The following is a 13082-nucleotide window of genomic DNA, read 5'->3' as shown; positions in this document are numbered from 1 at the left end:
AAAAAAAAAAAAAAAAAAAAAAATCTTCAAAACCAGCAGTGTCATCTTTCCACCATCTGATGTGCTCTTTCCGGAGGGATGAGAAAGGCACAGGCCCCAGTGCTTATCTCCTGTGGAAAGATGCTATTTCTTCTCTTGGATGGTGATTTTTCAGAAAATGGAAAACAAACATACATGGTGGGAATTCTTCTGAAGATGTGCTTTCTCGGGTCTTTGCCCAGAGTTGGTGAGGTCGGTGTGTACATGTAAATTTCAAAACCTCAGACATGTCTTTGCATGTTTGGTCTGACTTTGGCTATGCTCAACCAACTCATAAGAAAGCAAACATACTCTGTAGGAGCAACATCTAATTTCAGTAAGAAAGCCTAATTACAGTGAATTAAAATCTTTATTTAATCTTCCTACAGTTATCCTTTTAATGTGTTCTGTAATTGCAAACCTTTAGTCTGTTAATCTCTGATTCATTAGTGGGCTTCTTAAGTGTATATTGAGGAACATGTGTAATATTCAGGTAATTACTAATAATCTTTGTTCATGGCACATTCACAGAAATCTCTTCAGGGAGTTTCATTAGGCTCATCACCACTTATCATCAGTATACAACTTTTTCTAGCAGTCTCCCACCTCTAGAAAGGATGGAATTTGGGGCCTTTAGAATACAAAAGGCAAGGTCTATTCTCCCTTATGGCTAACAAATTCAAATATTAAGTTTGTGCGCTGCTCTCCCTCAAATCAAATTGTTCCATCTTATTGCTGAGGAAAAAGGCAGAGGGATTAAATTACAAGTCTCACCAGTTTACACTGTTGAGTCAGTGGCAGCACTCGAATTGCAACCAGTGGCTCCCAGTCTGTGTCTTGGTTCATCAAAGTGCTTCACCTCCTTTGACACAAAGGTGGAATTTTTATGTAACCTAGTGTATTGTGGCATAAATTGCCAGTGAAGGGGGAAAAGTGGCACTTAAGGCTGGCTTTGGTGGTAAGGATCCGCTGCATTTTCATCCTAAACAAAAACAAACCTTCTGATCTCCTTTTTGATTGCTGAAATGCCTGTAAGAGAAGACACATTTTGACGGATGGCACATTAAAGTAGAAGTCACAATAAGGATGAATGATGGATGTGAATGTGTTTCCAAAAGCAGAGCTGAATGGGAGAAGGCAGAAGAGAGCACAGGAATGCTACTGAACTAAGAAGTGATCCAGGGGTGACGCCAGAAATGCTCTTTACCTATCTCATTGATTTGCTCAGGGATTGGTGGCAGTGCCAAAGGGGTGACTTGGAATGGCTTCCCACTGCCAGTCTCCATCAGTTCCCTCTCCCAAAGCACCCCAAATAATCATATGATCTAACTAAAAAGCAGCAGAGTGTGTGCTATGCAAATGTAGCCTCAGGACAAATCCTATCATCCACCCCAATCCAACCCTTTGCAATTCAATAACTGCATATTCATATAAAGATAGGACTATATAAGTTATATTAGGTTGGTGCAAAAGTAGTTGCGGTTTTGGCCATTAAAAGATTGAGTGTTAGGCACCATCGAAAGTATGGCCAAAACCACGATGACTTTTGCACCAAATGTATGATATATAAGTTATGTATGTATATATACTATATATGCATATATATATACATATACTATATATGCATATATATATATACATATACTATATATGCATATATACTGTGTAGTGTACAAATATATTTCTAAAGCCTCCACTCACTAGAACGTTCAGTATTCATTAAGAAGATGATAGGTATAAAATTACTTTGGAAATAAAGGCACTGCATAAATTTGAGATTTTAGAATTTTCAAACACCTTGTCTTGAGACTTTTAAGGCAGCAAAGCCATTTTATTTTATTTTAATTTATTTTCATTTTTATTTTTTGAGTCAGAGTCTCGCTCTGTCCCCCAGGCTGGAGTGCAGTGGCGCGAACTTGGCTCACTGCAAGCTCCGCCTCCCGGGTTCACATCATTCTTCTGCCTCAGCCTCCCAAGTCGCTGGGACTACAGGAACCCGCCGTCACGCCTGGCTAATTTTTATTTTTATTTTTTGTATTTTTTAGTAGAGATGGGGTTTCACCATGTTAGCCAGGATGATCTCGATCTCCTGACCTCATGACCTGCCCGCCTGAGCCTCCCAGAGTGCTGGGATTACAGGCGTGAGCCACTGCACCCAGCCAAGCCATTTTATTTCTTACAGACATATCTTTCTTTTGGCCATATCTTCAGAAGTACTCAAACAAGCGGAAGTGGTATATCTATGCTGAGACTGAGTCACAGACTAGTTTAAAATAGAATATCACTGAGCACACAATGAAGACAGCGCAAAATGCTGCAGTCATGATTCTCAGCTAATTTAGAAAAAAATGCTTCAATTAGTGCAAACATTTTTTGTCTTTAAAAAATATGCTCATACATTTGTTTGGGAACACTGAGAAGCCCTTCCTTACGCTGGTGGTTACCACAGTAACTCACTCAGTATTGTGGCTGGTAAATGACAGGGCCTATTTCCTCCCATTTGTTAAGTGTGTGCAGTCCTTTGGCTATGAGAACAGCCACAGATAGGTATCTGGCTCCTTTGCAATGTAGCCTAGGGTTTGAGCCACACTCCTGTCTCTTGTGTGTGATTCTGATCGGATGTTAGGCACCAAATATGTCCCAAGTGTTACATCATTGTCCACTCTGTCAGTGTGGCAGCAAGTTTCCATTCTAATAAAAGAAGTTACTCAGATGGATATTCCATATGTATTTAAGCTGCTTTTATTAGGACAATGGAGAAGTCCAACCCTTTCTTCTAAATGCAATCAAGAGTGGTGTGGCTTTGCCTTTGTAATTTTACAAGGGGTTGTATTACGTAACTGGAAAATTGTCTCCCTGAATATAGAGAGAATTTGTTAGCAGAAAATGCAGCTTGGAACATGCTGATGTAAAGCTTCAATCCAAGAGAGAAACCTTTTAAGTTGCTGAAATGTAGAGCAGAGGAAGAAGGAAATTGCTGTTTTACATGATTGACCAAAATGCACTGTAATTATATCAACTTGAAACAGATTCCTGAGAAGAGCTGATAACTCTGTGATCAGAATAAGTCATGTGTAATGGAACAAAATACTGCAACCAAATACTGCAAGTGCTTTCTCTGCAAAGTGTAGATATGATGTATGTGAGAGGCACAGTAGAAGAGACAACTGTTCTTACCTTAGCCTGTGTAATGGGGCCTCTCGCTGCTTTGGCATAGCTAAGAATGGAAGGGAGGCTTTACTGGGGCATTAGTAGTTACCATGCCTGCCTATCCTTTTGCATTGCTCATGCAGCACGGTTTATGGACTGTGCTCCTGTAATGTTATTTTGATGTTGCTGCTCCTGGTTGTAATTAACTCAGCATCACTCATCAGACAGTCAGTTCCTAAATGAAGCACTCCTCAAGGATTTCATGGACTGCCCTTTCTTGTTGCCTGTTCAAAAATCTGTGGGTAAAGTTTAATTGCAGATATGTAGCCAAAGGTAGTCTTTCTTTATTTCCCCTCTCCCTTTCTCTTCCATTGTCTCTGCTAAGTACTATTTCCCACCCATAAATAGCCGATCATCCCCAATAAGAGTGGTGCTAGCATCTGATGCTCTGAAACACTATTTCTAAACATCTGATACTCTGAAACGCTATTTCTAAACAATAGGTTTTGTTTATGATGATCATCTATTTGCACATCTTCTTCACCTTACTGAAAGCTTCTACAAGGCAGGCTTTGTCTTATTTCTTTATAAGCCCCCAAATAGAAGAGTGTATAATAAATAGTTGTGTTCAAGAACTCTTATGAACTGAATGAATAATAGATAGGAAATATGATCTATTTGGTTCTGCAAAGAGAAAAAGAAATTGCAACTAGTGAGTGAAGTGCCTAGACTTGTGAAATCATCATACTCTGTATTCACGTTTGCACAAGCTGTCAGTAAACCCACCTGGGAATTACCTGGGCATGCAGACATCATAGGCAAAGCTGAGATCTCTAACCACAGAAGGTAAGGAAAGGCTAAAGTTGAATGTCTAGACATAGGACATGCTTGCCTGGCCCATCTGCTGACTTGTTCACAGACTCATCTGGAACCAGGGCCACGCAATTGTGCAATGGCCATCCTGAGGTAGCTGAAGTGCTGATGTGAGCAGCAGAAAAGGTCAAGTGCTTTATACTGGGCTTTGACTTTAGCTCCTATATACCTTCTACCAAACCACTTCAGGTCTCCATGCACCCTGAGCAAACAAGTGCATGCAGCAAGCAGAGTACTGTGACATTTTCCCGAAGGAAACGCAGGGTAGGTGGCTGTGATGTTCGCTTCCCCGTTAGAAAGGACAGCTTTCCCTTACTGGCCATTGTTCCTGTCATCTCCCCACCTGGAATGCTTCCTCCTGATTTACTCTCTGACTCCCATGAGGAGTCAGCTCAAATCCTTCTCTTTCCTGAAACCCTTGCTGACCCTCTGCAGAAAGCGGTAATTGCTCCCCTTGTGAACACCTGGACAACCTGGTGCCGATGCTACTTCACATTTTGCATATTTCCTCTTATATCGTTATTTTTTTCTTCATATTTCTTTCTTGTGCATCTTGAGGTTGAAGGTAATACCCTGGGTTTTTTTAAAACCTGTAGCATCTTAAATCATATGGCACACATTAAGAAAATAATTCGTAATTTGGGAAAATGCATCTAGAAAGGAATTTACTGAGATAAATGAACTTAATTAAAGCTTATTACAGATATTATGAAAAGCATCTATGCTTATCTAATACGTTCATAATATATAAAACTGTTTTGAATAATTTTTAAAAGAACAGTTAGAGAAGAGTCTTGGTTTTTCCCACTAGATGTAAGAAAGGATTTTATACTCAACAATGAATATAGGCTACAAATATGCAAATACAGAAATGAAGATTCTTATTTGAACTGAACAAAAGTCATATTTTGGAAATTGTTCTGTATGTTTCAAAGTAATTTGTTGTCCAGGGGTAGTGGCTCATGCGTGCAATCCCAGCACTTTGGGAGACCGAGGCGGGAGGATTGCTTGAGCCCAGAAGTTCCATACCAGCTTGGGCAAGAAGGGAAGATGCCACCTCTACAGAAAAAATTTTTTTAATTAGCTAGTCATGATGGTGCATGCCTGTAGTCCCAGCTCGGGAGGCTGAGGTGGGAAGATCCCTTGGGCTTGAGCCTAGGAGTTCGAAGACGCAATGAGCTGTGATCGCACCACTGCACTCCACCCTGGGGACAGAGCAAGACCCTGTCAAAAAAAAAAAAAAAAAAAAAGAGGAGAATATGTTAAATGTGTCATTTTAAAAAATTAAGGAGAAAAAGGACTACCCAACAAGCTTGCCCCTTTCATTATATTCCTGTTGCCTTTATTTATATTCTAGCACCATTATTTCTCACCCAGACTATCGTATCTCCTTCCTGATTGTTCTCTCTGCCTTATTCCCATTCTAATCCATCCAATTGGTCAATAGGTACTCATTTAGAGTACCTATTGTAATAGAGTAATAGAGATTTGTATTGCAAAAAACTCTGCTGGAAGACTGAGCTCCCACGTCTCTGAACAGTACTGTTCACAAACTTCTTCACAGTACTCTTCAGTACTTCTTCACAAACACATGTAGCAACTTTTCACTTTACAAAACCAAATGTAATTCCAGCCTTGCTTTGCTTTTCAGTATTATACCACACTCACTCTGGCCATATGCCCAATTACTTCAGTCAAAGCAGTACATTCGTTCTTCTGTCTGATATGTGTCAGTTTGTAGCATAATTCTGTGAGGCCTAGAACTATAAAATACATTATTCCTAGAAGTAGACATTGCGTTCATATCATCAAGCCAACAATCTAAGAAAAGCATTTTGAACTAAATAACATCAGAGGCATTTTTGAAAAGTTATTTTTCAAAAGCAGGTAAAATTGTGGAGGGAATTCCCTCCCACAGAAGGAACAAGAGCCCTAACTTACAACAGGAACAATAAAGTAAAGCACAAGGAATAGGCAGGCTAAAGAACCCAAAGTATAGAGAACTCAGGTATGGGAGAAATGAGAGTACTTGTTATAAACCTCTTTAGAAACAAACTCCAGAGCAAATACAAAACAAAAAGATAAGACCCTTGTACTGGAAACTTCCACATTTGGAGGGCTAAGAGTTCAGAGATGCATGATCATATGCAAAAAGAAGAAAAAAGAATTTAACTTTCAAAAATGGGGCACATGTTTATCGAGCTCTAATTATATGCAGGGCACTATGCTTCTGTGAAGATCCAGGTAGCCTGAACTACCCAGAATGATCAATCTTGTTCCATCATGGAGTAGTGATAGTAAACTGTAGAGTAATACAATCGCAATATACAACCCCAACTCTTGCTTCAAATGCAGACTCCTGCCTGCCAGAATGAATTCCAAATTTACAATCAGGATCAAAGTTAGGCCCTATTAGCTACTCTGTAATTTTTTTTTTTTTTAACATTAAGTTCTGGGATACCTGTGCAGAATGTGCAGATTTGTTGCATAGGTATACATGCACCATGGTGGTTTGCTGCACCTATCAACCCATCTTACAGGTTTTAAGCCCCACATTCATTAGGTATTTGTCCTAATGCTGTCTCTCCCCTTGCCCCACAGCCCCGACAGGCCCCAGTGTGTGATGTTTTCCTCCCTGTGTCCATGTGTTCTCACTGTTCAACTCCCACTTATGAGTGAGAACATGCTGTATTTGGTTTTCTGTTCCTGTGTTAGTTTGCTGAGAATGATGGCTTCCAGCTTCATCCATGTCCCTTCAAAGGACATGAACTTATTCTTTTTTGTTGCTGCATAGTCATCCATGGTGTATATGTGCCACATTTTCTTTATCCAGTCTATCATTGATGGGTATTTGGGTTGGTTCCAAGTCTTTGCTATTGTAAATAGTGCTGCAATAAACATACATGTGCATGTGTCTTTATAGTAGAAGGATTTCTAATCCTTTGGGTATATACCAGGTAATGGGATTGCTGGGTCAAATGGTATTTCTGGTTCTAGATCCTTCAGGAATCGCCACAATGTCTTCCACAATGATTGAACTAATTTACGCTCCCACCAACAGTGTAAAAAGTGTTCCTATTTCTCCACATCCTTGCCAGCATCTGTTGTTTCCTGACTTTTTAATAGTTGCCATTCTAACTAGCATGAAATGGTATCTCATTGTGATTTTGATTTGCATTTCTCTATTGCCTAGTGATGATGAGCATTTTTTCATATGTTTGTTGGTTGCATAAGTGTCTTTTGAGAATTATCTGTTCACATCCTTTGCCTACTTTTCGATGGGGTTGTTTGGTATTTTCTTGTAAATTTGTTTTAGTTCCTTGTAGATTTTGAATATTAGACAGGCTACTCTGTATTTTTAACCTTTGTGCTAAATTGCCATCAACGAACACTTATTAAGATGGGAAATAGCACTATTGTTTCATATGTATACTCAGAGTTCTGAATTCTACATTAAAACATCTACAATATTTGTGTATGCTTTTCACAAAAGGAAAAACATAAATGCCTCGGGGCAAATCTGCCTGGCTAAGAAATAGAAGAAAATACATTTTTTCCTTTACATCCCTTGTAAGTTGGATTCCTAGGCATTTTATTGTCTTTGAAGCAATTGTGAATGGAAGTTCATTCATGATTTGGCTCTCTGTTTGTCTGTTACTGGTGTATAAGAATGCTCTTCAAGGAGAACTACAAACCACTGCTCAGTGAAATAAAAGAGGACACAAACAAATGGAAGAACATACCATGCTCAAGGATAGGAAGAATCAATATCCTGAAAATGGCCATACTGCCCAAGGTAATTTATAGATTCAATGCCATCCCCATCAAGCTACCAATGACTTTCTTCACAGAATTGGAAAAAAATGCTTTAACGTTTGGAACCAAAAAAGAATCTGCATTGCCAAGACAATTCTAAGTCAAAAGAACAAAGCTAGAGGCATCACGCAACCTGACTTCAAGCTATACTGTAAGGCTACAGTAACCAAAACAGCATGGTACTGGTACCAAAACAGAGATATAGACCAATGGAACAGAGTCCTCAGAAATAATACCACACATCTACAGCCATCTAATCTTTGACAAACCTGAGAAAAACAAGAAATGGGGAAAGGATTCCCTATTTAATAAATGGTGCTGGGAAAATTGGCTAGCCATAAGTAGAAAGCTGAAACTCGATCTTTTCCTTAATCCTTATATGAAAATTAATTCAAGATGGATTAGAGACTTAAATGTTAGACCTAATACTATAAAAACCCTAGAAGAAAACCTAGGTAATACCATTCAGGACATAGACATGGGCAAGGACTTCATGTCTAAAACACCAAAAGCAATGGCAGCAAAAGCCAAAATTGACAAATGGGATCTAATTAAACTAAAGAGCTTCTGCACAGCAAAAGAAACTACCATCAGAGTGAACAGGCAACCTACAGAATGGGAGAAAATTTTTGCAATCTACTTATCTGACAAAGGGCTAATATCCAGAACCTACAAAAAACTCAAACAAATTTACAAGAAAAAAACAAACAACCCCATCCAAAAGTGGGCAAAGGATATGAACAGACATTTCTCAAAAGAAGACATGCATACAGCCAACAGACACATGAAAAAATGCTCGTCATCACTGGCCATCAGAGAAATGCAAATCAAAACCACAATGAGATACTATCTCACACCAGTTAGAATGGCAATCATTAAAAAGTCAGGAAACAACAGGTGTTGGAGAGGATGTGGAGAAATAGGAACACTTTTACACTGTTGGTGGGACTGTAAACTAGTTCAACCATTGTGGAAAGCAGGGTGGCGATTCCTGAAGGATCTAGAACTAGAAGTACCATATGACCCAGCCATCCCATTACTGGGTATATACCCAAAGGATTATAAATCATGCTGCTATAAAGACACATGCACACGTATGTTCATTGTGGCACTATTCACAATAGCAAAGACTTGGAATCAACCCAAATGTCCATCAGTGACAGACTGGATTAAGAAAATGTGGCACATACACACCATGGAATACTATGCAGCCATTAAAAAGGATGAGTTTGTGTCCTTTGTAGGGACATGGATGCAGCTGGAAAGCATCATTCTCAGCAAACTATCGCAAGAACAGAAAACCGAACACCACATGTTCTCACTCATAGGTGGGAACTGAACATTGAGATCACTTGGACTCGGGAAAGGGAACATCACACACCGGGGACTATTATGGGGAGGGTGGGGGAGGGATTGCATTGGGAGTTATACCTGATGTAAATGATTAGTTGATGGGTGCTGACGAGTTGATGGGTGCAGCACACCAACATGGCACAAGTATACATATGTAACAAACCTGCACGTTATGCACATGTACCCTAGAACTTAAAGTATAATAATAATAAAAAAAATTTTAATACATTTTTTCTATAGATTTCATTAAATTACAGAGAAATGTAATTTTAAAGGCTATGAAAATAAGGTAAAGATTATGTAATGCTAATAAATGAATAAAATCCATACCAAAGCAGAATATTCTAGATTAATCTGAAAAGCTGTTTCTAAGACTTTAAAAAATGAGGAAAGCCATTTGGCAAAATCTTTAACTTAGAGTTTTTGGTTTGATTTTCCTTCTAGGTTTCAGATTCAGAGATGTGCAACTGATCCAAACAGTTACAAAAGCTTGGTAGACAGCTTTCAAATGATTTTCCAAACGGAAGGGTATGTATATTCTTCATATAGCCATTTTAATATGTTTCTACTTAACATGTTTTCTCATTTTGAATGGTTTATTTTCCTAGTCTTACTAGGGGCAAAATACTTAAAAGGGTAATTTTCTACTTTGTTATGTTTTTCCTAATAACGTGATTGAAAACTGAATGTTTATATAATGGAAACTACCACAAAAAGATATTAATAAGTAATTTAATGACTAGAGGACAATTTTTAATTTATGCCACTAGGATTGTTTAAAGTTTCTATAACTGGGGCTCTCTAAACTCCATAGTTCTTTATTTTGGTACTGGAATGTAATGTCCAAATTCATTCCCCATTCACACACTAGTTTATGAATATGCAAATAAAACAGATCTGTATCAAAAATTGATGCATCAAGGCTGGGAGCAGTGGCTCACACCTGTAGTTCCAGCTACTTGGGAGGCTTAGGTGGGAGGATTGCTTGAGCCGGAGAGGTGCAGGTTGCAGTGAGTTAGGATTGCGCCACTGCACTATAGCCTGGGTGACAGCAAGACTATCTTAAAAAAAAAAAAAAAAAGATGCATCCAATTAATTATCTGATCTATTAAATGATCAGATAAATAGAATATTTGTTTATATAGGCTAAAATTATCTTCAATGTGTTAGATTCAGTTAAAAACTGTATCCAATAAACATATATGTGCACATGTCTATTGGAAGTGAGGGACTAGGGGAGGGATAGCATTAGGAGAAATACCTACTGTAGATGACTGGTTGATGGGTGCAGCAAACCACCATGGCATGTGTCTACCTATGTAACAAACCTGCACGTTCCTCACATGTATCCTAGAATTTGAAGTATAATAAAAACAAATTTTTAAACTATCCAGTATAATTTTTCAAAGAATATTGTATTTGCTTTTGGAAGTTGTTTTTATAAGAAAATAGTTGAAAATAATAATCTTTCAAAAATGTAACAGGAATAATAATAACTAGTATATATTTAGCTTCTATTATGTAGTAGGGATTCTTCTTACAACTGTATTATGTAGGTTCTGTTGGGTTCCATTCCAATTGGACAGATAAAGAAGACTCAGAGAAGGTAGTAAGTTTCACATTTCTGGTGAGTAGTGGAGCTGGGAATCAAATCTAGGTCTGCTTGACCCTAAAACTCATGCTCTTAACTGCTGCAGATCACTACTTGTCTTGCCAGGTTACACTATAAATACTATTCTGCTAATCATTTATTTCAGTTAAACTTGTATTATGGATATCTTTCCATGCCAGTATATTCTCTTTAACAACATAGTAATTTATTTTATCTATATGTTGCAATTTATTAATCTCTATGGTAGACCTTTAGGTTGCTTCCAAATTCTTGCTATTATAAACAATAGTGCAATAAATATTTTCATACTATCTTTGCACATTTGCATGTATCTATTTATATATTTTAATATATAGTATATATTGACACATTATATATTTATATAACTTTTATATATTTTTATAGTTTTAATATATTAGTACAATAAAGTACATTGTTAGCTGTGGACTTACAGGATCAAATGATATGCATGTTTAATATGAGAGATGTTGACAAATTACCTTCCAAAAAGTATGTACTGATTTTATACCCTTAAAATTTGAAAGTTCTTATTTCTTCACACACTCTCAAACACATTATAAATCATTATTTGGTATATCTGTCACTGATATGTATCTCCTGTTTACCATCTGACCAATGAAAAATAGAACTGTCCTAAGTGCTTTCCTTTGAATGTTGTAGGGATTGAGCATACTTTCATATCATTAGGCATCATTTCTTTTGCAAATTGCCTATTTTGTGTCCTTTATTCATTTATCTTAGATTAGATTGTTTTAAAAATTGATTTGTAGGTGCTTATTATGTATTATAGATACTAATCATTTGACTATTATGTAGACTGTAAACAATTTTTCCAACTTGTCATTTGTCTTACAACTATTGTGTCCTATACCTTTCAGAAGTTTGTGATTTTTAAAGATTGTAATTTTATATTATCTATCTTTTCCATCCTGATATCTAATGATGTCACATTAAAAAAAATTATCTAACCCCATGATTATAAGTATTTTCTTCTGGTAGTTTTTTACATTACAATTTTTAATCCAGCTGATAAGTTTTTCATGTGCAGTGTGGTACATAGAAATTAAATTTCATTTTGAAATGGTCAGTCAATTGTCCAAACACTACTTGCTGAAAAAAATCTATCCTTTACTCACTAATTGGAAATGCTGCCTTTTTTTGTTTTGTTTTTGGGTTTTTTTTTTTTTTTTGAGATGGACTCTCACTCTGTTGCCAGGCTGGAGCGCAGGGGCACAATCTCGGCTCACTGCAACCTCCGCCTCCTGGGTTCCAGTAATTCTCCTGCGTTAGCCTCCCAAGTAGCTGGGATTACAGGTGCCTGCCACCACACCCAGCTAATTATGGTATTTTTAGTAGAGACAGGGCCTCACCATGTTGGCCAGGCTGATCTCAAACTCCTGACCTCAAGTGATCCACCTGTCTCGGCCTCCCAAAGTGCTAGGATTACAGGTGTGAACCACCACACCCAGCCAATGCTGCCTTTTTCACATACTAAACTTCTACACATATACCCTCTAATTTTCCATTTTGATTCTCCATTTCCTATTCTGTTTCATTCATTCATCTATCTATAGCTATATCAGCATCATACTGTTTTAATTATTTTATCTTCAGAGTATTTGGGAAATATATAAAAATATACCTCATGGTATGAAGTTCAAACTTCTTGTCATAGTGTGCAGAGCTTTCATGGCATGGTCCTTCTTCATACTTAGATCTGCTCTAGGAATAGCAGACAGTTTGCAGCACTCTGGTCTTTCACATTCTCAGGGTTTTTCCATGCTCTTCCCTATTCCTGAAGGACCCAATCGCCAAACCTCCCCTAGAAACTATCCCTCTTCATTTAAAAGTGACTTCACATTTCACCCTCCCTGACCCTCTTTTCTCTATCATATGCTGAATTATTTCCCCACTGTTTTCTTTCTTTACATATGCTATATAAAATATAGCATACACCATCCTGGTTTATGAAGCTCATTTTCTATCTCCCTTTTCCCACCCCAAGAATATATTTCCTAAGGGTCATGTCCCAATTAGCTCTGTATTCGTTACACTTGTGTTTGGCACTGAGTAGAGACACTCAGTAAGTATGCTAAACAAGTGAATGGAAGTCATCACACCAACATCATAACGATGCAAAATGAAACAGAGATGATAATTGAAGAGTTATCTTAGTCTATAGAAGTCTATAGAAGATAGACTAACCTCTCTGAAGTTATGATAATAATCTTGATGCTTG

General features: G+C 37.7%; 1 protein-coding gene across 2 annotated transcripts in view; it reads left to right on the top strand.

Annotated features, from left to right (window-relative positions):
* The window catches only part of SLC25A21 (solute carrier family 25 (mitochondrial oxoadipate carrier), member 21), a 502554-nt gene that overhangs the window by 346978 nt on the left and 142494 nt on the right, over positions 1-13082 (top strand). For both annotated transcript variants that reach the window (XM_011926083.1, XM_011926075.1), the window contains exon 3: positions 9655-9738. In XM_011926083.1, the coding sequence (XP_011781473.1) occupies positions 9655-9738 (84 nt within the window). The remainder of the gene's footprint in view (positions 1-9654; positions 9739-13082) is intronic.

This window comes from Colobus angolensis, unplaced genomic scaffold, assembly GCF_000951035.1.
Source record: "Colobus angolensis palliatus isolate OR3802 unplaced genomic scaffold, Cang.pa_1.0 Scaffold119, whole genome shotgun sequence".
Taxonomy (NCBI): domain Eukaryota; kingdom Metazoa; phylum Chordata; class Mammalia; order Primates; family Cercopithecidae; genus Colobus; species Colobus angolensis.
The sequence above is the reverse complement of the archived record's forward strand: the minus strand, read 5'-3'. Positions and strand labels throughout refer to the sequence as shown.